The sequence below is a fragment of the Coloeus monedula genome (assembly GCF_965178545.1).
Source record: "Coloeus monedula genome assembly, chromosome: 4".
NCBI lineage: Eukaryota > Metazoa > Chordata > Aves > Passeriformes > Corvidae > Coloeus > Coloeus monedula.
This window is the reverse complement of record NC_138784.1, coordinates 30,384,824-30,410,713: the sequence shown is the minus strand read 5'-3', so window position 1 is coordinate 30,410,713 and position 25,890 is coordinate 30,384,824. Positions and strand designations below refer to the sequence as shown.

General features: G+C 36.8%; 1 protein-coding gene across 3 annotated transcripts in view; it reads right to left on the bottom strand.

Annotated features, from left to right (window-relative positions):
• Positions 1 to 25,890, bottom strand: part of CDK17 (cyclin dependent kinase 17) — a 90,579-nt gene that overhangs the window by 37,619 nt on the left and 27,070 nt on the right. The window contains exons 2-4 of one of the 3 annotated variants that reach the window (XM_082279723.1): positions 15,311 to 15,459; positions 10,740 to 10,778; positions 1,910 to 2,074 (exon numbers count right to left, since the gene is read on the bottom strand). In XM_082279723.1, the coding sequence (XP_082135849.1) occupies positions 1,910 to 2,074; positions 10,740 to 10,778; positions 15,311 to 15,428 (322 nt within the window). In that variant the 5' untranslated portion in view covers positions 15,429 to 15,459. Of the gene's footprint in view, positions 1 to 1,909; positions 2,075 to 10,465; positions 10,546 to 10,739; positions 10,779 to 15,310; positions 15,460 to 25,890 lie in introns of those variants that run through there. The other 2 variants (XM_082279724.1, XM_082279725.1) reach the window with 2 other exon arrangements.

Genomic DNA, 25,890 nt, shown 5'->3' with positions numbered 1-25,890 from the left:
GAAACTCAAGTTCAATGCTCAAAAAGCAAACAAAACTCCAAAACACCTTGGGGCTTCTCAACCGATTTTTATATTGATAATCTCATTCAAACACAGGCAGCATAAAGATGCACTTGTGGCAGGTCTCAGATTAATCTGGTTTTCTTTAACCAGATAACCATCCTTTTACCTGCCATGATTTTGTGGTATTTCAAGGACATCTCTCTGATACCCTTTTTCTACCTATGAAATAGAGGAAAAACTGCAAAGAAAAGAGGGTGGATGAAGAAAGCAAAGAAAATAAAAGTCTCATGCAGTGCAGCATATTTGACCGTTTTGTTTCTGATGTCATTATTCCAACAGGGAAAACCTCAGCTTCCTGATGAGTAACAACCATTCTCATATGGCAGGAACAGAAGAAAGAAAGAAAGATGTGAAAAAGGAGCAGAAAGAGGAATTATGCTTGCACATACTTGTACTCCTGTTTTTCACCACTAGATAACACGTACAGGTAGCTTGTATTTCCATCAAATAAGACACTAAAAAATAAGACATTATTGTATCCAAAGCAAAAAGAGGGATTTAGCATACAAATACAGAGCAACCAGTGGAAGGTGTCCCTGCCCATGGCAGAGAGGATGGAACTAGATGATCTTTGAGGTCCCTTCCAACCCAAACCATTCTGTGATTCCACAATACATTCTGTACATGTATTCCATACTACTTCAAAAAAATTACAAATTGTTGTTAAAGGCAATGCACAATTAAGAGAGTACAGGCATCTCTGTACTCAAAAACATCTTTGCTGCTCCTGTACTTAGTTTACACATATCTAGCTTGACAAATAATCCATACGGACTACATATTCCTAAACACAGATTTCTCTAAGTACACAATTAATTTTTTTTTAAAACTCTCTCTTCCTGTTAGATTCTTGGCAACTTAACTAAAGCTTGGCTTGGCAAAAATGAAAAAGCAAATACTGTGTACAGGACTTGAGTGAAATCAGAAATTGATGTCGTAGTCAAACCGTGCATACTAAAACCTATTTTCTTGTGTGATAGCAACAGCTGCTATAGTAAATTCAAAAGGATGTAAGTCTTTTTGCAGTTTGAATGGTAACTCAAACAGTAAAAGGCATGGTTTTGAACAAGATGAGTGGTATTACACCAGAGGAGGATATAAGTGGTTTGACTACTGTCTTGAAGATTCACAGCTTAATCTTGAAGATCAGTTTATCACACTTCTAAAGGAGGGCAGGAGATTGAAAAAATAATAAAACTCTAATTAAGCTGTGACTTGCTCTCATTTTCTAGTATCAATTAATTAAGCATAATTTAAAATAACATAAAAGCAGGATAAAACATTAATGGTGACTGGAGGCAGCAACATGATAAATTACTTGAAGAAGAAAAAAATATTTCATAACTTATTTGCTTCACGGAAGCACAAATATAGCTCAGGACCACAACAAAAACATAATTATAGTTGAGAGTTGAGTGGCCTTAATTTGTCACTGACAGAAACATTTTTTTTCTCTGTAGTAATGAGAAGTGATACACCAGTTTTTTAAAAAATCTCACATACAGGATGATTATCCTCTTTTTTTTTTGGTATTACATTCTTGCCAATGCTTAACTGAGATGGATACATGAGTTCCTTGCAAAGTATTAAGAAAGACTATTTTGTTACTTTTGTAACTTGTCAAAAATTCATGGGTGATTTCTGTTTGTTTTTCTAATTGCTTTCTTCCTGAAAATCTTAAGAGACATTCAGTTCCTTAAAAACAAATTTCTCAAACTCCAGAAAAAATTATTGCATATTCAGAGATTTAATAAAGCATTAGAATATCTGTACCTCTTGCTACAAATCCATACAAACATTTTTTTTCACAGAAAAATCAATTTAAACAAACAATGTAGGAAATTACCTAATCTGCTCCCATTTCTGGGCATTGCCATGAAAGAGCCGAGACTGCCCCCTATGACGCTGTGTGGTCTCCGTAAAGGGGGCTTCTTGAAAGATCCCGTGTACTGGTGGAGAAATGAGTGCATGCTGTGAGACGTTGGAGGCCTGCCATTCTTCACAATAGGCTCTACAAATCACAGGGATCAAAATATTCATTGCCACAAGCAAGCAGGATTGTCAGGAACATGCCAGAAGAAAAAAAAGAAAGAAAAAAAAGAATTAGTAAACAGGAAATCACCAGTCTGGTAAGATTATCTTTCATGCTAACAGTAGACCATCATACTACGGTCATTTCTCTATCAACAAAAAAGTACAAAACATGGCAGTAAGTGTTACCCAAATTTAACTTTACTAAATCCTGTCACTCTGCTGCTGGATGAGTAAATGCCCTGAATATCCAGTCTTAGAACGTCAATAAAACCAGAACACTAATTATTTTCTTCTGTCTTACTGCACAATGTTTCATCTTTACTTTTAAATAGGACAGCGGTTAGATCAACTGTGATGAGCAAAATCAACTGTAAGCCTTTGAAAATATTCTCCCTCAGAATTCTCACAGGTCACTACTACCAAGGCCTTGCTATTGGACATCTTCAGAAGTAAATGTACCTGTCTATACCTCCCAGACCTGTCGTGCCATAATTAAGGTTATTAACTTACAGGGTATCAGAAAAATTAAGTGTTCAATTCTTTATTTTGACTTTCTACTGGATTGTGTTTCAGATGGTTCACAGTGTTTTTTTTAAAAAGTTATTATCATTGATAAGAACTTTCTAAAAGAATGAAATGTTGGAAATTTTTAAATCTTATTTACAAGTGTGCACAGAAATTGAGTATTCATGTTCCCTCAGCAACCCGACTCCTCACACACGGACTAGCCCTCAAGGATCGACACGGTCCTAGAAGCAGGCTAACTCTAAAAACATGAGGACATTTTTTACCCCCAAAAGAAGCAAACCAGATGTCTACTTGCATTGACTGTCTTGACAGTGGACTTAGCAGAACCACCAGTGGAGTCATTCATACAGAAAATAAAGATGAAATACTCTCACTTCAGAAAATGGGATCAGAGTCATCTGGCAGCTACATGCAAGCACTGTCCCTATACTACAGAAAAGAACAGAAGCTATGCCCAAAGCACAGCTGAGATTCAAGTAATTTTACTCTTCCATTACTTGATTCTTGTTAACATAAAGGATTAATGTTTAGTATTATTCAGAAGACAGAAAAGGCAGCAGCCATGCACTGAGCAACTGCAGCATGAGTGCTACTGAATGGAGCAGCACCCACCAGAGGCACTGCTCCCAGGGTGTGCTCAGAGCTTCACTCATGCCTCTTGGGACAGGGAGCACTCTGGGATGCTACTTCACCACTCCAATTTATATTCCCACATGCAGGGACCCCAAAATCCTGCTTTCAGCTTCAAAAAAGGTAGTAAGAATAATACAGCTAGGAGAACATATTTTATGGAAAGCAGAATTTCAATGGTGAAGAAAAGGAACAGCAACAAATGCCTAATAACCTAAGGGAAACAGGATCCTGAAGGGAACCCCCTCCCTCCCCACAAACACAAAAACCTTCTAGATACATCGTTATGATTAGTCTGAAGCAGAGACAGAAGTACACAGACAGAATTACCCAAGGACAGGTCAGTGACCTTAAGAAATAATTATGCAAGGAATTTTTGCATATAAACATGAATAACACAGTGAGACAAAAACCCAAGAAACATTAACTCAGCTGCTGCAGGGAAAAAAACAAAAGCCCTGGGAAAAAAACATGCTGCAGGCAGAAAACAGAAAGGACATGTCAGCACTGTTACAAACCTGCCTGCATCCTTGATAAACACAGCTTCAGAGCGGGTGAACATGAGGAAAAATACACCATACATCTGTGTATATGTTTGTGAAGTATGACCAGGGTCTTCAGACCTCTGCACATCTCTACCCCAAATGCTTATTTCTGTTCTAATAGTTTGCATCAGCCTTTTGACTTTAAGAGTGGTACCAGCTTCCTTGTTGCATGCCTTCAACAGCAGATTTATCCTAAGGCAGCAGGCAGCAAATTCCTCAGCAATTTTTAATACAATCTATTTCTACTTCCACATGACAGGACACAGGTTCACCTTCAGCACAACTACTGCATTTGGTAAGTTAACATCTGCTTTTTGCTTTCCAACTTTCTTGCTAATTTGATTTGAATTTGATAAAGTTTCGAGTCTAAACACCTCACACTGAGTTAATGTGTGCTGGTGCACAAATGAATAGTACCTTGTATGTTATGGCTTTTGTCTACTCATGCTAAAAGTAATCTACCTTCATGAACTGTGAAGTACACAAAAGAGGCCAGCATTTATGAATACACCAAATGTCTATGTAGAGATTGGGTTTTATGTTCATTAGTAACATGACAGTGTGATGCACAGAGATGATTATTTAGAAAATTTGTTTTCCTCATGGCACTGGTAAATTTGTATATATTTTACAGTTTAAAACAAAATTCCTAAAATATCCTAACACATGAAAAGTTCAGCTCAAATATAAGGATAAATACAGATCACACTATTAAGTAAATTTATATAAAAATGAAAGAAAAATGGTTGATATAATAAGATCCAATTACACAGAAGTAACTTTTGTCATCATAGGCAACTATTACCTTCCTTCACTGTCCTAAGTACTGTACTAAATTGTGGAGCCCATTATAAAATTTTGCAACAATAATTTAGGTTATGTAGTTGGACAGGCATAACTGCTGGCAGACAATGAAGCGAAGGTTAAAAAACACTCACATGACACTGTATTTCTGACTAAGACGAGTATTAATCCTGCTTGCTTATAAATAGGGGTTTAAAATCCTGATACACATTAATTTACCAAAATGAGGGATCGTATGGCATATGATGGTATAAGGTACGGGCTTAAGGTTCAGAAAAGTATTGTTGAAGAATTGTTACCAACAATTCAGTGTGCATTGCTGTATGCTAGGAACTTCTAAAGAAATGGTTGCGTGAATTCTGCATTATATTACCTCCTCCCTGCAAATGCGACTGTTAACAGCCAAGAGCTGGAACAAATATTGAAGATCATCAAGCAAACTGTTGCTGGAAATTAATTTACAAGACTCTTTATTACAGTTTTCATGCATTTATGAGATACAAGAGTTAAATAAAGTGCTTTTGAAAAAACTACTTAACTCTCTCTCTCTCCAAAGACCCACGAGTACTTCTTTTGAAGTTACAATTTCCTTTAATTCACTTCATTTTTTCCAGAATGATTAATACGTTGAATCACTATATTTGAAGTATAACACTGCAGTTTTAAGATGTGAGTTAAGTCAACTGTCTGGGCTTGAAAATACATCTAAACTGTAAAAGTTAAATGCCTTTACTACATACATCTATAAAAATTGCTTCTTACAATTTTATTTCTGTGATTATAGGTTTGTCTTTAAAAAAATGTTTCCCCCATATAAAACTCACAAACATCCTTTACGTTAGTGTCACTGTACTTGGTAAACATAACTCAGTAACCATATGTTGCTATTGGTTTAATATTCAGCCACAGGCAAAATGAATGATGGAAATTAAAAGGTGAGTAAAAAACCACTAGAAAATTCACTGTGCAAGTGTGTGGATCTACTGCATTTTGAGATCATGCACAGCTCTCATCTTCCGCTCTCATATAGATTAAAACAATAGAAGCCTGATACAATCCAGGGACTCAGTGGAGGGCTGAAGAGGACACCTGGGAACTCGCTGCATCCACCACCTCCTTCAGCACAAGAGTGAAAAAGCCAGCCATGGCAGGTTGCATACTGCACACAAAATGATTCTTCTGTGGAAACTCCTCACCACAGGATGTTACAACTACCAGAACCTCCAAGACTCAAGGGGAGACTGAACAAGCAATCTGCTCAGGGTTGCTAACCACACAGAGACTTGCCTAGTTCAGGAAGTCTCTGAGCTAGAAACTGATACAATACACTGGGGAAATGATATTGTACTTTTGGCTCTAATCTTAGACTTGCCCTAAAATGTCATCCTCAGAGTCTGGAGAACAGACAGGCACAACTCCAGCTGTCCTTACAGCACAAGACTTCTGCAGTGGCCGTTCACTTGTGTTGGCTTTTGCTGGCACAACCATTCCAATAAGGGTCTTAATCATTTAGCTCTCTTTCCTCACCCTACTCTGTCATCTGTAACTCCAAACTGATAAACTGGTATGGAAAACAAGCTGAAACACAGACTTCTCAGTGGTCTTTTTAAATTGTATTTCATCAGTTTTTATTATAGTCTCTTCTTATTTTGGCTACACCATCATATAATCTTGGACTCGTCTTTCAAGGAATGCCATTTCAACCCTTACATTTCTTAGGCAGCCTACTAAGCTATCATGCAAATCTAGTCTTTAAGTGTGAAAAAGGTTAAACAACATTCTCAATGAGAATAGTTATAAATATTATACTGATGTACAGGATGACCACATGGATTTCTTTTCAATGTCGCTGAAAAATTCTTGCAATAGACACCCTTTAATAAAGTATACCTAGATGTGCACATTTGTTTTATATCTATAAAAATGCATATCCCTTTTTTTAAATGCCACGCCCACATCATCTGGCTTAACCTTGCACCTTCAGCAGGGTTTGAAATTGAGCAATGCATGGTGACTGTGCACTGTTGTATTACTCGATTTTCAAGTTTGGCGAGTGCTGAGCTAACCCTTTATATAATCTGGAGCATTTTCTTGTACTTCTCACATTTTGTCATTCAAACTCCTGTTACTATTGGCATAACCCAAAATAAATACAACAGCACTATTCAAAGAAAACACAGTTCAAAATGCAATCAGCCTGGCTTAATAATGATTATAAGTTTCTAGACCATGGCATGTTTTAGAATACACACATATATTTTAGGAAAACACTGTACCCAGTAAGGTACCACTGCTTTGCTAAGTTTGAAATAATGCCAACACCAATGCTAACAAACATAAGAAACCAGAAAGCAACTCAAATGAACCACTGAAATTATTCAATTGTAAAGTGGAATAAATTTATGTTTGAACATAAGTGGAACTGAATTTTTTTTTACTTCATAATTATGAAAACTGCCATAACAATTAGAACAGCAGTGTGTATAAACAAGACGCCTGGCCGAGGAATTAACTAAACCCAACAATTTTATAAAGATGCTTCCTCTTCTTCCTTTAACTGCAATTTAAATTAACCACAAACCTTGACCTCAAATTACTTCCGAGTTAAGCCATTTTTCAATTAATCCACAATGTTTCTTTTCCTCATCCATCTATGATAACAAAGACCCACACTATCACCTTCTTTCCTGTGCTGGATTTACTTAACTGGATTTACTTAAGCTGAGCTCCAGAGAGCCTGCAGAATTGCCTGGCATTTCTTTGCATGGTCTCAGTAACTGACATACTGTCACACGTCAGTCAGCTGGTGGATTAAAGAAAGAAAGTGTTTTCATTAGGAATGTAAATGCATTTTAAAACACTTTTTATGAATATATATTTTCATGTACTCAATTAACTCTTTCTTTTTTTATGTCCTGTGAGTATCTCTACTATTTGACAGAGACTAAGCTGTTTTTCAGATTTCACTACCTAAATTTTGCAATGAAATTTGATTCAACTAGCTTTAATAAAGAACTAAAATCACAGTCATACAAGGTGGCATTTTCCCTTAAATGAAACAGAGCTGAGTATGTCTGCAAAAAAATGCTTGATTCCACAACCACTATCCATTCTGGACATGTAAACCATATAAATACATATTTTAAATTCATATAAATAAAATTAAAATACACATGTGGAGATTTTCTAGTCAAAGTAAGAAATATTGGAGACTTAGCATTTATGATTACTGATTTGGGTATAGAATGGGGATTGAACCCAGGCATGTTCCATAGTCTAAGTAAGGATGAATCTTTGTGCCTGCCACAATTTACTGGTTCTATCAAAAATGTGGCTCAAGGTCCACCCCCCCCTCCCCCCCCCCACAAAAAAGAAGTGCAATTTTGATTTAGGTTTCTGAACTAGATCTCCATGGGGTATACACAGCACAGCTGCTGGTAAAAGCATGGAGGCAGAACCTCACTTTACACTTTTAACTGCAACTTGACTTTGGACTGGCTCAAGTGTAACAAAATCTCACTAAATGTCTTGAGAATCCACTACTGGTTTTTATGGGACAGGACTCTATTTAGTTTCTTTTCCACCACCTTGACCTCACCCTTGCTCCAGAAAACTTCCAAGGCTGTTTTTTATCATTTCCAATTTGACAGAGAACAGAGAAGTGTGAAAAATCTACGTTTGTGAAACTACATATTCATTCTTTGAACAGCTTTGCATTCATGAAGCTTGTGATGCATCATCACAACCTTTTAAGTTTATTTATGTAGGCTTCTCAAATGCTACTGTCATACAGCTTAATCATATTTCAGCCTCATTAACTACACATTCATTTACCTGATCTGAATGTTAGGCTCTGCTAATGATTACTCAGTTTTTACATAATAAAACCTGACTTTTTTTGGACTTGAAATACAAAATATTTCGAACAACTGCTGAAGAGGCTGTTGTCAAGAGCCCTTTATTTCTTCAGAAAATGTAGAATGCAAGCAGGTGAATTTCTGATATTTCAGAGCTGGCATGCTGCACTGTATAATATTTAATTACACTGCTGTAAGGCAGTCAGACCCACTCAGTAAAATTAGTTGATTGCAGGTGACAGCTGCCATAAAAGATACATTTAAATAACCCAAAGCAGCAATACACTTGCTATATTGTACTCTCCAGGAGCTGGATGAGGAACACTACAAAACACTGTGTATTTACAGATTATTTTATGGGGTGGTTCCTAAGATTCTGTTATGTGATACTCAGGAAAATATTAAGTCACTGTAAAAACAGAGCAACCACTCAATACCACCTAAACCAGTATTTTTCATTAAAAAATAAGATGAAATCTTCAAACTATTGAATATTAAGATTTTAAAAACTTGGCAGAACTTCAAGGGTTTCCTCCCACTGGTCAAATTAATCCATTTGAGTACAGCAGTCATTCCAGAGCAAATATTCTTCACCTGGACAACACAAGGCAAAAAATATTGGTAGAACATTTGAAAAAATATGCTAATATAACCCTGAAGAAACACAGCCTTCAGCTTCCTCGGAGAAATGAAGTACCTCAATTATTAAAATGGCACTGTAACGTCCTAGAAACTTTTTTTTTTTAATTTGAGACAGAAAGGACAGAACTTTTTCTGTCTGTTTGAACTACAAAAACAATGCACAAAACCAAACTATAAATACACCAGGCAAAGAATGAGATCAAGACATCTAAAAAACACTACAAAAAACCTTTCAAAGTTGACTTCATACAGAGTGAGGTTTTGCCTTCAGTCTGTGTACCAAAACCATAAAGAGCACAATCAAGTGAAATATATTCAAAACCAAAGCCCCGCATTTAAGATTTATGTATTTCATACTGCTTAGAAGATAATTCTCAGATAATATTTTTGGCCATCAGAACCTGTACTGGAATGTAGGCATGGTAGTTCTGTACCTCAAATCAGATAAGCATAACACACCATCAGTTTAAAACTGTAACTGCAGAAGGCATCACACTACACCAAATCCTTCAGAAAATTTTTTCAGCTACGATTTCATTAATGCAAGTCAATACCACAGCCAAGATGCAAGTATCCCTGGCCTCTATCCTTGCATCCACACATACAACTCCCAGTGCAAACATCTGTGAGACCACACTGCCAACCAAACCAGGAAACAGGATCTGGCTCCTTTTTGTCCTACTTTCAGAAATAAATTGTGTTGGCTAGTTATGTGTATTTTACTTTTCTGTACTTAACGACTCCATCTGAATACCATTTGAGAACAAATCTCTGCACATCCATCAGTGAGCCTACACTAACAGAAATCTGGTGTATTTAGAGAGTCCACTTCTGCATCTAAACATTGTGTTCTCCTGCTGAACTTGCATTCTGCTTCTAAGGAAAACACTTATGAGTGGACAAGGCCCGCACAATGCCCCCCAAGACTGTGGGGCTCACTCTCTGCAGCGTGCTTCAGGCACTGAATTTTCATGCTCATTTTGCTTTATAAGCACTTTCACATATGAACAGAGACCCTAGGTTTTGTGGGAAGAAGCAAATTAAAACAGAAGGGAAGAAAGAACACTATGTTGTGCAGCGTATGTAGGATGGAGAAACCATACTGAACAGTAATAACAAAAATGGATGTATACCACAGCACAGAAGGGTACGTACAGACTATAATAAAAACATTGCCAGTACAGTGTAAGGGACAGTACAAGGATCAGTGTTTAGCTGTGACAACTGTCAATTATTCACAGTAATCTGTAGCTCTAAAATGAGCTCTAGCAATTCTGGGGATTTCTTCTTCCCTCACCCACCCACACCTTCATACTTATACTTTCCTCCAACATCAACAGAGAAATTTTACCGATTTATTACCAGTAAGCATTTCTGTGCTCATATTTTCAATTCAAGAACACTGTCTTGAAAATATGTTGCAACACACTGTTTTCCTTCCACACTCAAGGAATTATACATAGCAGATGGAATGGAAATTTCTCAGCTCTGTTGAAGATGATATGAAATGATTAAAACTACAAAGGCATTTGGATGTTCTGAGACAGTATTGCAATGTGTTGATTTTTATAAACATTCATCCTTCTTATCAGAGTATTAACTAGTCATTAATGCCTTAAACCTAAAAAACACTTACGCACTTTACCGTAGCTGATCCTTCCATTATTACTCACACCTGTAAAATTACAAAAAAATTATGCAAGTGTTCATGAGACTGGATCCTATGATCACATCACTGAGCTAAAAGAGACCAAATGGAGATAAGTATTATTTTACAAATTCATGTAGCCATTTCTATCAGAACTTCACCTTTTTTGGTTTATTATGTACATGTGTATTTCTCTGTACCAAAAAACCCAAAAAAACCAACCATAACAAAATAGAATGCTTTCCAAGTTACTTATAAATTAATGCAAGAGCTGTGGATGTATTTTGGAACGCATCTTGCAGTTCTTTTTAAAAGCATGCTTGGAGGTTATGATAATGCACTTCATAGTATTAGACAATACAGCTGCATTTTTTGCTTTCATTAGAGATCAAATGTATTTGAAGTATTTGCATAAATTTTACACTTAATTAGGATTTAAATATGCATGATTTGGATGTTACTCCTAGCCAAATTTCATTAGTATGTCATTGGCAAACAAAAGTTCCAGGAGCAAATTTAGTTACCAAATCGAAAAATTATCATTTAGTATTTTTAATGTTAATCTAAATTCATATATTGAGGTAGAATCTAGAATTTAAAAAGCAAGCCAGCACACTGTTAATATGAGAAATTAAAATATGGCAGAATTAAAAATAAACAACAAATCCACCTAATTGTTTTTATATGTTGAAACATCAGAGACCATGAAAAGCTTTTGTACTTAGATAAAAGACTAGCCCGAAGTATACCTTATACAGTCCACAGTTCATAAGGCTTCAGATATATTATTAGGCATTTCACTGGTCCCCCTATTTTTATGGCTTATGACCTGATTTGGCAGCGCTTCCTCACCCAGAAGCCAATCATGATGAATATAATTTGTAAGAAAGATTTAATTATATATATGTTTCTGGTCACTAAATAATTTGATGGTGTTCCAAAAACCCAAACCCAATGGTTATTCTATACTTAGTGCAACAGCTCTGTGCTGCTGCATTGAACAGTATGGGTTGATCCCTGCTAATCCCATTTTGCTGCTCATGGATGAGTGATGCATACTGAGATTGTACTGACATCACACGATGAAGGAGGCTGTGTATTAAGTGAGACTGCATACAAAAGGTTAGCTGATTCAGTGGTATCAATGCACTGCAAAGAAATCAAAAGTTATGGATCTATCTTTATGTCCGTGAACTACAAATGGGACAATTTGTTCTACTTTAGGAGTACTGTTCTCTGAATCTTGAAACAACCCACTCAAAGCTGGAGCTAATGACAAGGTGGGCCTCTGGATGGGAGCTGCAGTTACTTGAAATTACAGGCAATTGCGGGGGAAGAAACACTTGACAGGGGGCTGAACAATACAGGTTATTGCAAAAGGTGACCATAAGGAAAGGGCCCTGGTACTATGCACAAGTGATCTACATCTGGAATGGCAGTGCTGAACTGCAACTTATCATAAATATTTTACAGGATATAAATCAGATGGAGAGGATTCCTGGTCAGCACAGATATGGTCTTCTATGGACACAGTCTCTACAATCTCTATAACCCAGTAACACAGCTGTTTCCCAGGAAGGAAAAAAACTAGCATGTATAAAATGATAACCTTCAGTGAACACAGCCATCAGCATGGAATGACAGGAGACAAGATGAGCGATTTGCTAGAAAGAAAAAGTGAAATCAAAAGAATTGGACAGTAACAATGGAAGAAAATTCTGCTGTAAAGGCCTTCAGCATTCAGGGCCTAGTCTTGCCTTCTGACCTGAAATGCACAGTTTCAACGCCCTTCAACTCTTATTTCTCAAGTTCATGATGTAATGCTCGAAAATTAAGCACATATGAAGAAGCACTTTCTGAAGATTATTTGTACCCCGACTTTGATTCTCTGTAGATTACTATAGTGGCATGCCTTTGATTTACTAGACAGTGCTTTTTAGGTTTCTTTAGGAACAGATTCAAAACCTGTTATACTGGGCACATTTGCATGTCTGCTCCACAGGGTAAAGGAGCTGTTTATTCTTAAAAGCAGAACTAAGGAGACGGTTACTCCTGCCTCCTGAGATCAGCACCATCACAGTAAAGGATGTACTTTCAAGATCTTAATGCAGCTATCACTTTATATAATATTTTTCAAGAGACTACATCCTCTCATGTGTCTCAGCTGGATATTTACAATTAGTAGAGGCTTTTTAGCACTGGGATTTCGTAAGATGCCAAGGCAAACCTTTCTCATTTAAGCACTCCTTTGTAAGCAAAATTCTTTAAATGCCCACTGAAGGATTTTTTCCGGGCAATGTTCTTTACCAAACTGGTCTTTCACCAAAAGAGAAAAATAATTTCTTGGCTGTTTTTTCCAACAGTTGTTGTTGCCCAAAGCGCAGTCCCTGCGGTCTGTCTGAAAAATACTCTTTCCAAAATATCTTCATCTGTGGGAAAGCTAGTGTGTCCTTTAGAAAAGCAAGACTAGCTAGAGCAGCAAGCATTTTCCAACCCTACTTTCTAAGAAAAGTAGGGTTGGAAAGGAAAAACAAAGGAAAGCAAAAATCCACAATGTAGTATGCTGTTCACCTCTGCAAGATCAAAGACAGGACAAGTACTTATAACTGCATTCTGGAAGAATCTGAAAAAGGTAGCAAGTGTCAGTAAAACTTTTTTTAATGGCATAAAATGATGAATTAAAGATTAGGCACAGCAAAAGTACAGTTTATATTCTTTGTCTTCTTTCAAGAGGACTGACAACATCTCCAGCATATCCAAGAAGACTGTACTAAGGTATCAACAACCTTTTGCACGTATAAGCACAGCATACATTGTTTTCACAATTTTAGCACATAAGATTCCTTTTGGCCAATGAATTACCATGGAAAGCAAAATAAAAACAGCACTAAAAGCTAGATAAGTAATTTGCAATTAGGAACATTTTCTTGAATTGTATGTTTTATTTATTTTAACACTTCAAATATCTAGGAGAAGTTAAGCTTGTCACAGTCTGGTGACAAGCATGCAGACATCCAAGTATTACTGCTTGGGATAATTCTCAGATAAATATTACAAGCTGTAAATGGATTTATAGATGGTTTAAGATGGCATAAGCTCATGCTTATGTAAACAAGTTATTGTGTTCTCCATCCCTTGAGCTGGCACCCAAGATATGGTCCAGTTTAAGGTAAAATCTTTTTATTCTTCCTGGATTCAGTTTACAATGAATCAATTCAGCAACCCAGTTCACTACCCTCCTCAATGCTGGTAACAATTTTTTCATGCTCATTTCTCAGTGTGAAAGTAACATTCTTAGCACTTATTTACATAATGAAATCAATCTTGCAGAAGTATATACAGGTCTGAAAAAATATGCATCAGTAAAAGGCGAATACAAGTGAAATCATGTGGGACAACTCAGTGTGTCAGAAAGGACTTAATAGGTATCAGTGCAAAAATACTGCAATTGTTGCTCCTGAGTAGACCTGTTGTATCAACATATAAAAAGTTGTAATAAACCTTGTGTCCCAAAATACTGGGATGGTCCATAGTAAAAACAGGACAACAGCAATGAATATACCATGGATTAAAGGTAAAAATGAAAAACACTATTAGCTTTGTTTTGCCAAAGGTAAATTCTTCTTCCAAAACCTTGGTATGCAACATATCTTGAATGGGGTTTTAAAAATCTGCATGGCAAATTCCATTGCCTCTACCTCCACTCAAATTTCTCGGCCCTGTCAGTTTTCAGTGGGAAAATTCAGAATCCTTTACTGTTGTTAAGTGGGAGAAAAATAAAATTCAGATCACTTGATAAATGAGAAAAATCTTAGATATGAGCAGAGCAAAAAATAACACTAATCAGCATTGAAGATGAAATATGACTTAAATGCTGCAGCCCAGGAAACAGAATAAGCAACAAAACCTCTTCCAGTCATTGTTACTGCAGATTGCATCCAAAAGCGGCATCATCATTAACGTGAACTTTACAGCAGCCAGCACATTTATGGGATCAGCCAAAGACTTATGTAAGAATACAGAGACAAGCTGGTTACCCTGAATGCTTCTAGTCACCTTCATATTGGTGAAGAGAAGTACTACTGAGCGACATAAAGAGATGACAGAATTTAGACTACTGCACTGCATCACCAATGTAAGGTAAACAGTTTTATACATAATGCTTAAGCAATTAGTCAATCATATTACTAAATAATGATTTTGAGAACAGACTGAATTTGAAGCCATATGAAGCTGATGTGAGACCTACTAAATTCATACAATGAGTTTGTTTACTGCAAGAGCATCTATAAGCCTTGCTGGACACAATATAAAAAGATAAATTTAGGTAGCTTTTGACCAATAGCTCTACAGTTCAATACCAAAGCAAACCAAACCAATATGTAGTAACATATCAACCTGTTGAAAGAACTAGGGCAGTGGAATGTAATATAAATTAAAAAAAGGTTAGTGAGAAAGTCCCTGCAACCGTGAAAACTGAAATGAACCCCAGCAATGCTCACTTGAGTAGGGCCTGACAAAATTCTTAACGCTTTCCACAAAGTGAAAGATATGCTTACCGTTATCTTTGCTGCTGTTTTCTTCAATTGTCATTTGTTCTGCTAGCTCAGACAGCGATTCATCAATGGTCTGGCTTCCTCGCAAGGTTAAGGAAAGTCTTCTCTTAAATTTTTTCATGCTATCGATATTAAGTCTGGCTTAAGGAAGCCTGAAAACAAAAATAAACAACAAAAAGTGAGAAAAAAATCAGTTAATCAGAAAATGAAGTTTAACTGACTGACATAAAAATGCAGGAAGGCTTACAGAAAAATTGGGCAATATGCAAGTTATACTTAAAACAATATCCTTAAAGCAAGGTTAGTCTACTGGACTGAAGAAGAATGTTTTCAGAGGTTGATGCCCATACACTTTTGAAATTTTTATTTGTTTGGAAAAAATAGAACCTTTGGGTTTTTCTTTTTTTAGAAAACAGTTAACTTGATTGTCAGTTTTACAATCCAATAATAAAGGGAATGGTCATCTGAAAACTTGCTCTGTGTGTGCTCTCTGGCCTCCTCCACAGTCACTAATCCCACGAAACAGCAGACTGTAACCTTTTCTCTTTTTCAGCCCAATTTTTTATGATGAAAACTTACCAAACTCCTCTATATTTTGCCCTTTTCAGAAATGGAAGAAGGGGACAATGCTGCAAGTGCTTCTGAAAACACAAAAGCACTTCTTAAACACCATCCCACCTAAGGAAATAAGACAGCAAGGGTCTGGTAACAGTGACCAGAATGGATGTTCCTCTTAAGAGTCAAGCCCTAGGATGGAACTGGGAACAAAGCAGAAGGCACTTTCTCCCTGGAAAGTTGTAAGCAAACAAACCATACTAACAAAGGTCCAGGTCAATAAACACGTTGCCACAAGTCTAAGCTGGTAAGTGAACTTTGTGGTGTGCCATACGTGTGTGCCCTTGCATAACAAGAGGCACAATTCTGTCTTTCCTTACTCCATATGAACAGTTCACCCTTGATGTTATTTCACAATAACTTGTTCATCTGCTCATAGCCTCCAAGAATAACATGTGCAGTGTTCAACATAAGCACAGCATGCTTTTAAGTCTGAAATGCTCATATAATTTTTCCCCCATGAGCTTCTTTGCCTTCCAGACTTTGTAATTCACACACAAAATCAAATTTTCCTCAATGTTCTCCTTTAAACAGAGAAATGCAAGAAGTAATATGCCAAAGATTCACATTTAATAACAATTTGTGAATATGATTACATTTATATTGACAGCATGCCTTTAAGTATACACATTTCAACTGTGGAACTTACTCTTTGTTTAGCTGCTCCATAATAAAAAGGAGAACAAATTGGTAGAACAAATCTGAAAGTGGCTGCTGGTGGAGAATGCATACAGAGGCTAAACTTTCACAAGACCAGGTTGTTTAGGACAGCAACTAACACATTAGGGTTGGATAAAAGAAGACCTTTGGGACATGAGCTCCAAAGTCTTAGATGAACAGTAAAATCACTTGCAAAGCAACAGCTGCATCCAAGGAGAAAGAGGCGGACTACAAGACAGGCTAACTAACATCTTAAACAATCACAGCTGTTATAAAGCAGAATTAGTCAGGCACTGGGTACAGATACACAGGAAATAAAATATACTGCTGTAGATACAGTTAAGCCAGCAGTTTTTAAACTGCCCCTTTAATGCATTGCTGTATGTGCAATAAAGCCACACCTTAGTATGAATAATTCTGCTCTCTCTCACTCAAAAGCAGGATATTCTTATTGTTAAGAAACTGCATTCAGAGGACATTCCAAAGGGAACATTTACTTTTCAGTTCAGGACCAGGCTTTAAAGATCTTACTTGAAACTGTTTTATTTCTGCATTTAAACTTTTCTGAAAAAAATGGCCCATGTTTCTCTAAAAAGGCCAGTTTCGTAAAAAATTTGGAAGGACACATTCTAAATCTCAAGCTAATAAAAAAACCCTGAAGTATTTTGTTAACTATAATTGTAACATTTCTCCTGTTATGGGAGGGTTTCATGGAGTAATGAAGTACCATTTTTGCTAACATTTGGAATAAATTAATGGCTTGATTTTCAAATAATTTAACAGTAAAAAGGATGAGGAGTGGGAATCCACATGTGAGGGAATGTTTTCTTCTATTGAAATGTGTATCAGCTTTTTAAAGGAAAAGATGCTCACCAATATGAAACCAAATTTTCCTCCCTTAAAGTGCCAGTATTCTTGCTAGTTCAGATTTGTAAAGGAGAAAAAAAAAAAGGAAGAAGAATTGACTAGTATCTAGCACTTAGATGTGTCTTCTTTTTGACCTCTTTATTCTCATGGCCGAAGTTGCAGAACCTGCTCAATCTTGGAAGTTCAAGACAAGACATAGGTGATCAGAGCTTTGAAAATATGATCTATACAGTCCAAAACTAACACTGGTTCTTGAGAATGACAGCACTTTCACAGGAAAGTCCAAATTGTCTGATACTCATTTTCACCAGTTAATAGCAGATGCATACTTCTTATCTCCCTTTAACAGTAAATCTAGTTTAAATCCAAAACAGAGTTACTTGATCAGTAATATACATGTAGAAGCAATGCTTCCCCAAATTCTTAACAACTTTGAGAAGAATACAGTTATTTCTATATTTAGTTTTAGAACAGAGCCCACAGGCTTGACTATTCTATTCTTTAAATTTCTCTACTCTGAGTAAGTCATACCCAAATCAAGTATTTCAGATGTCACAGTAGATAGATGCATACACTTGAATGCAACTAATGCAAATTCTAGTCTTCTGCAGACAGAATGAGGACAAGCAATCTGATATGACACTATCTGATACAACCTACAAAAGCTGGCAGAGACATATTTGTTCAATCCTTATACCAATATGAAATAAAGGAAGCAACACTGTATTAAAGGAACTGCTGCTTCTTAAAAACAATCTGCAGTCTAACCCTGAAAAACTGGTCTTTTTGTTCTTAAAACCCATGTAAGTTAATCCTTGAAAACAATGCTAAAATTTACCATTTCTATTTTCCAATATTCACTGTCATTAACTCAGTTCACTTCACTAGTCTTAAACCCTTTCTTGAACCCAGCATCTTTTAAAAGTAATTTTTATAATACAGTTCTGAAAACAAACTCCATTTTTCAAAATGATCCAGGTAAGCTTAGATTTAAACAGGTGTGTTCTGGCTCACTTTCTCTGAATCACAACAATCCTTCCCACGATGCCTGAAGGAAAGCACTTCTCTTTAAGCACACACATATATTCACAACACCCAGGCTATATAGCAGACAGACATGAAAGCATTTTGATTCCAAAGCAGTAACTCAGCTAGATTCTGCACTCATGTATTCACCAAAATTTAGAGGTCTTAAAATGCCAATGGCTAAAATTCTCCAAAAGCCCTACCACTTCCTTCAATTTCCCAGATTCTTGGTTTCTAGGAAGTTAAAAAAGGAATGCATTAAGATTTTCATACACAATTACCATGTGTGCTTAATCCTTGTAAATTTAAACAAATTCAGTTAAAATTTTCAAAACCAATAAAGTTATTTAACTGCTAAAATTTTAGTCAGTTTATTTCAGGAGGGTCACAAATACTGAAAGCTCACTAAGATTTTGCTGATTCAAAGCCCTTTGAAGTCAAAGGGAACCTGTCCTTCAACTTCAATTAGCTGTGGATCAGTCTAAGTGATGACGCTTCCATTTCCTTAAGTTATATTGCATTGAGACCCATCTACATAGAGATTAAGCACTTTAAAATTACTTCTCCACTCAGATACACACTGAAAATGCAACCTGACTATTTTTACAGGCTGCTTTACAAGGCAGTAGGTATTTTCCAAACATCTAAAAGCAGTTCTTGTTCTGGAAAACTCACCTGTAAGACAACAGCTGAAGTGGGAAGAAAGGATCAGAAATCCTACCTGACAGCATGAGCAACAGCATGGATACAGCATGGCCCTTAAAGATGGGCTAGCAAACTAAAGCTCAGGCACAAGACATCAAAGAAAACAGGTAACAGCACTCCATATGAACTCCTTGTGTCAGAAAGAGAGGCCTGAAAAACTCAGGACTGCTGCAAATGGTATTAATTACAAAGAGAAATAGGAAACACCTGTCAAGGATATTGTCCCCTTATTCTAAAAAGAAAACCAGATTTCCACTATATTAAACTGTTCTCAATCTACCTGAATTTAAAAAATAAATGCAACTATTGACCACATCAGCATGTCGCACATCAAATACAGAGCAAACTATTAATTACACTAATGAGAAATGCATGGATAATTTACCCAAGATCACAAACAACCAGTTTGAGCACTCATAAAATTCACATAAAGTACAGATGCACCTCCTTACAATCACAATTCTGCTCTACAAGAATGGATTCTAAACACAGAATTTTAGTCATTGCATCTGTTCTTTCTACTTGTCTCAACTCACATTTGTTCACACCAGTGAAAAAAATTTTCTACTGCATTTTCCCACACTTTGTCTTTGGAAACAACATGAGACCGGTCAACTAGACCCTCTTGTCAGGAACACAGCTACGTAAACAGTTATTAGCTTTATGCTGCATTGGGTCAAAGAATTGACATTGTACAGATATAATGACACCTGACAAACAAGGCCTTTGTTACTGATGAAAGAAAACTGTGAAGTCAAATAGCACAGCTTAGTCTGACCTCCCCAGTGCAAAAAGGGCAAAAGCACCCTCACAGCCTTTTCCTTATGAACAATATTTAATATGGAACTAAACTTTCACAGTGAAGCCCTTTTTTATGTACTTATAGAATCACAGCCAAACAATTACTCAAAATTGGAGGTACAGAGGTATTCACAAAGGTTAACTTCTTATCCGAGGATAGTTTTACTAGTTAATATAGGCAAATAGGCTCCTCCCTAAGTGAATGAGAGCATCTATATTCAGCTCCTGATCTAGATCATCAACTGGAAGAACCACTCCAAAGAGAGGAAATATATGGAAATTACCCTGTCCTAATTTAATGTAGACGATGAATACTTTTTCTTATCTTCACTCCCCCCCACACCCAATCCCTTTGCATTTAAAGAATAAATGAAGGACAGAAATTAGTAAAAGGGGTTCATGGTTGTTTTTTTTTTAATTAATTCTTTAAGTAAAAAAATATACTGAACATTACTATAGACATATTTAGCTATGCAACTGGTACAGAATTTAAAACACCGAAAACCACCAAATTTGCCCAAAAGGTCAAATTTTGCAGTCCTTTTTTCATATCTTATGCTTATCTTCTTTCTCTGGACTCAAAAAGCTTTACTTAGGTAATCACGGCAAATTTACATTCTTTAAAATGTAGACGTATTCACTCCCATGTAGATTCAAGCAATATCAAACAGCAAAATCAACAGAGATGTACTATTTGATAGATCTCCCCAGATTAGATATGTCATACTGATTAATAACTGCACATTAATTATCAAAGGCTCTGTTCTCTCAACTGCCAAGTGAAAAAACACAGTACGAGTCTGGTTAGATTGGCTGACATTTAAGCCAAGAAAACAAATGAGCTGACTGGCAAAGCTCTACACTGGCTGTCAGACCCATAAACTGAAAGTCTCTTTTCTATTGAAGGGGAAGGCAAAAACTAAAAGGTTACACGGATGTAGCATAAATACTACCAGACAGTCACAGAACTTCAGATCTCAAAAGGTGTAATGAGCACTGGAAACCAAAAGCAATGTCTGTAATTTTTTGAGCTTTGATTAATAATCATAAAGCCTTAGAGAGCCTTCAGGAAAAAAAATTTTAAAAAAACCAAACAAAACACTAAAAAAAAAGTTGTGCACACAAAGCTTGCTGCTCCCGAGTACTGTTTTAGCAACAGATTTACAATGTTGCAGTATCACTTCTGGGACAATCTTCCTCGGTCTTGCAAACAAGCAAGTCTTTGGAAAAACACCGAGCAGAAAATTCCTTCTAGGTTCAAGAAGACAATGTTGGTTCTAAGACTGAAAAGCACCTGCAATCTTTGGTGAGCCTGAGCAATTTTGTCAATAAAAGGCACAGTTTTCAAGGCTGCTTTTTTTTTTTTTAATCACAATTCAGGCACCAAATCAAACAATCTCATACCAAAGAACCTTCTCCCAAACTCCAGTAGCTCTCAGCCCAGAACCACCTGTCCTCTAAGCATCTGAACTCCCACACCAGAGCCTCCAACATTTGCTTCTAGTTGTGCTAACAAAAAACTTTTATTTACAGCCTGAGACCCAAGGCAATGAAAAGCTTTCAACTTATTTCGATGTTCTTGAATCAAGCACCAAGAGACAAAGACACCAGAGCAATATAAACTGAGATAAAAACTAAAGACACAGCTGTTTGGATGAACAAAGAACAAGGGTACAATTTTCTAAACACTATTAAAAAAACCCAAACAGTTTGGCCTTTTTTCTTAGAACAGAAATTAATTGCTCTGGGGAAGGTGTTGAGGAAACCTTAGGATGGCCTACCTGGAAATTACCCACCATGGGAGAACTCATCCCAGGAAAAAAAAATTGTAATTGTTAAGACTGCAGACAAAATGAAGACTATTGTAAAAAACTAGATTTCTAGCTCCCAATTTTTCCTCCAAATGTCAAATTTTTGGTTTATTACTTGTTGAACCTCTATACACATTCTGTATAGTGTGAACACAAAAAAGCACCATCAAGCAACCCAGAAAGTCCTGACAGTAAAGCCAATCAGGCAATGTAAAATCAAACCCTTCCATAATTACTGTATGTACAGCTCTGTGCCTAAGAATAATATCAAAGAGCCATGAGTGGTTTGAAAACATACAACTTTGGATGCATTTCTCTTACAATTCTATGTACATGCAGAAGACAAAAAAAACCTAACAAACCAAGCCAGGAAAAACAAGCTCTTTCACAATAGGGTTTGGTTTTGAGTTTTTTTTTTCTTAAGAAAGAACAATATCAGCAACACAGAAAGAATTTTCACTTAGTGAATTAAGAGACCAATAAGCATCATGGTACAGAACATCCTCTACAGTACTGATGACAGGTATGTATATTTTTCCAACAAATAACAGGTCACATAGAAGATCTGATGCACTGAAGGCATTACAGAGAGACACAAAACAAAACATTAAGAAAAAAATGGTATGATAAAACTGACACTTTTGAGACATTTAATGCATAAGATTTATCAGTTTCTTCTGTATTCTGTATTTTTCTAGAGATTTCTGATGATAGTAATATTGTCAACGGTACAACTACTATTCCTGAAATAACAGAAAGGTAGAATACCTTGGACACAACTAAGAAAGCAACTGCTGACAGAAGCAACAGCCTATAACAGTGTCTGATTGCCAGGCTGAGTAAGTTTAACAGCTCCACTGAGATATTTCAAAGGTAATTCCAGAGGAGCAGTAAATAAATTCATTCTTGCAATAAATAATCTTTGAACTGCAGTTCAAAAATCTGTTCGAATTCATGAACATCTTTTACTCAAACTTATAAACTTCTCTGATTCAGTATTTTTTTAAAGCTCACAAATTATTCTCTTTTCTTCCCTTCTCCAATCCCGTCATTGGTACAACTTCAGAGATTCCTCAGTAACAAAAAATCTCTGAACAGTAAGTCAATTGCAGTATTTCCCTGCTGTATTAATTTTTACATAGCAGTCAAGATTGTCCCAGCATGGCACCAACTTGTTCTGTTATAGCATTCAGACAAATGTTGCTACATCTGTCTGAAGTGCTCATGCTGCCATTTAATGGTCAACCAAATATACACATATGGATCATCGCAGTATCCATTGCCAAGGATACTAGACACGTATGACACTATTCTTAATGCAAATGATTATTTAGTTGACAACCTGGGAAAGAAAGAAGAGTTTTAACATATGTTTTTCCAAGCAGCTTTGCAAATAGCTGTGCTGGCAACAAGGTGGTGGCAGTATGCCCTACGAGGCAGAGAGGAAAGCATGAGGCTGCTTAAGCCAATTCAGTACCTCCACAGAAGCAGAGGACTGATCATTAGTGCACATCAAATCCAAGGTAAGACTGTCCTCACAGGGAGCACTATGATAGAATTGCTGTGCACCAGAAAAATAGCCTGAGAAACTGCAGTTTTGCCTAAAGCCTATTTAGCTTAGCTAAACAAAACCTGGGATCCAAAATAAAAGCAATCTGTGAACAAAATAAAGGACAACAGCAAGGGCTGTTAAGGGAAAGTGACACGGGAAAATAACAAATGGATAGGAGATAAAGTAAAGCACAAGTGCCTTCATCCACTGCAGTGGGTTCAGGCCATTACGATTCCCACCACAAAAACTACATGCAGACTCTTCTTCTGTCTCCTTACTCCTGCACCAACATCCTGCTCCCAAATTTAGTCTCAACAGGTGGCAGCCTCACAACAGGTATTTTTCAGGATTCAAGAAGCCAGGGGAAAGGAAAAAAGGTACCTCTTTACTTAAACATATGAAGACCGTTGGAAAAAATCGTAGGCAACTGCCATACATCAAGCTGTCAAAACTGTCACAGTTGGCTCAAGCACAAGAACCCTAAGTGGAGACTAACAGATATGGAGACTAAAGACCTTTTGGTATCGCTTGATGTTCCTTTTCTTTGCCTGAGCAGATTGTTCTTCCCTGTGCATCTTTTACACACAATCTTGTATACTGCTCTTCCTCCAGGTAACTGAGGCTGTCCAGATAAAAGTTCCCAGATTCTGAAACTACGCAGAACAACGAAAGTACCACTATGCAATCTGGGCGACTCTGGTTAATCAGTTTGAGAGGCCACTCCCCTTCCAGAGCAAACAGTCTAGCACATCAAAGGACACTTACTCAAACTTCACATTACCTGCTTTTAGCATAAACAATTCTCTACCTGGAGGTATCCAAGCAAGTTTTCTGGACCTTGAACAGAGACCAGAGGAAGATCGAGAAACAACAACAAAAGGTTATATAGAACTGAGTCAGTGACAAGACTTCAGCTGGACTCAGTAGAGGAGACAAACAGAAACCACTAAAAAAGAAAACTAAACTATGTATCTGCAAGTAAATGTCAGACCAGTAGAAACCTTGGAGAGTCACAAGTATTAATGTTGATCAATAACATTAAACCAGACACGAATAATTAGGAAACATAACCTGAAGGACATGTAGTCTCCAAATCTGTTTTTAATAGAATTATAAAAAGGTAAAATAACTGTGACTAGTGCCAGGCAAGCAACACTGATATCATCAACAAAAGCAGAATTTCCCCAGGATCCTCCTGCAAGCTACATTTTAAAGGCAGAGTAAGGACAGATGGATATTTTACTAAAAAATTTCTGTTAAAAAAAAGTGAAATAATCAAATAGGATGTACAGAGTACTGTTTCCAAATACATATTTGGGCTGGGCATACACATTTGCTCTCTTTTGTTTCTCAGGCAGAAGAAAGAAGTGAAATTTTATATTCATCTTCAAAATAATGTCTTCCAAACTATAAACACTATCATTTCTCTGCTGTTAGAGCCTAATGCTTACACAGTCTCATCTTGGCAAGGACAGTGAGCCAAACCCTTGCACAGCAAACTACTTTCCATTCTGGGTGTTAATCACATTGCAGAGGCTGATATTGCTATTACTGTCAATGATCTGGATAAAGCTTCCAAACTCTAAGACCTGTCTCACCAACAGAAAATGTTTTATGAAAAGGTAAATTTAAATTGCTGCTTCTACATAGACTCAAATTCCCTACAGAATCTTACTTCAGCATCATTTACTATTATGGTCTAATAAATATCTGTACTGAAAAAAGGCTTTTCACTTGGAGAAGTACTGAAGCAGTTTTGCTGGAAAACTCAGGGGAGAAAAAAAGAACCCTGTTATTATAATGTCACTAGATGACACAACTCTCAAAACAGTCCAGTTCAGCTCGAATCACAGAATGGTTTGGGATGGAGGGGACCCTCAAAGGTCATCCAGTCCAACATCCCTGCAATAAACAGAGACATGTTCAAGTAGACCAGGCTGCTCAGAGCCCTGTCCAACCTGACTGCGCTTTTCCAGGGATGAAGCATCTACCACCTCCTGGGCAAACTGCTCCAGTGTTTCACCACTCTTAGCACAAAAATTTTCTTCCTTTTATCTAGTCTGAATCTACTTTCTTTTAGCTTAAAACCACCACCCATTGTCCTATCACAACAGGCTCAAGGACAATTTGGACCACTATCCCTTTAGAAGAGAGAGATGGCCAAGCTCCTCTAATTCCTTCCTCCCACTCCCACTCCATTCCTTCAGTAACTCTGTTTCCATAATGCTTTTCTCTTTCTGGAATTTATGTGCTGGGATAGAGAGACACAGAGAAAATCCATGCTAAAGTGGCACTAACATTCAAAACTAACAAGCCAAGTTTAAGAGAAGCAGATGTTACCTTAATAATTTATTTTATTTTTATCTATTTGGTTCTTTGTTCCTTAGCCTCCTTTTGAACACCCTTGTTGGTTTTTTCCTGCTGTATTCAGGCCTTAATATACAAAGTCCAGTTGATGTCATCTGTCACCTCAGAGTAAAAGATCATGTTTTGACTGATGTAACTGAAGGCCTATTTCTTTAAAAATTTAGAACATGCTATAAACC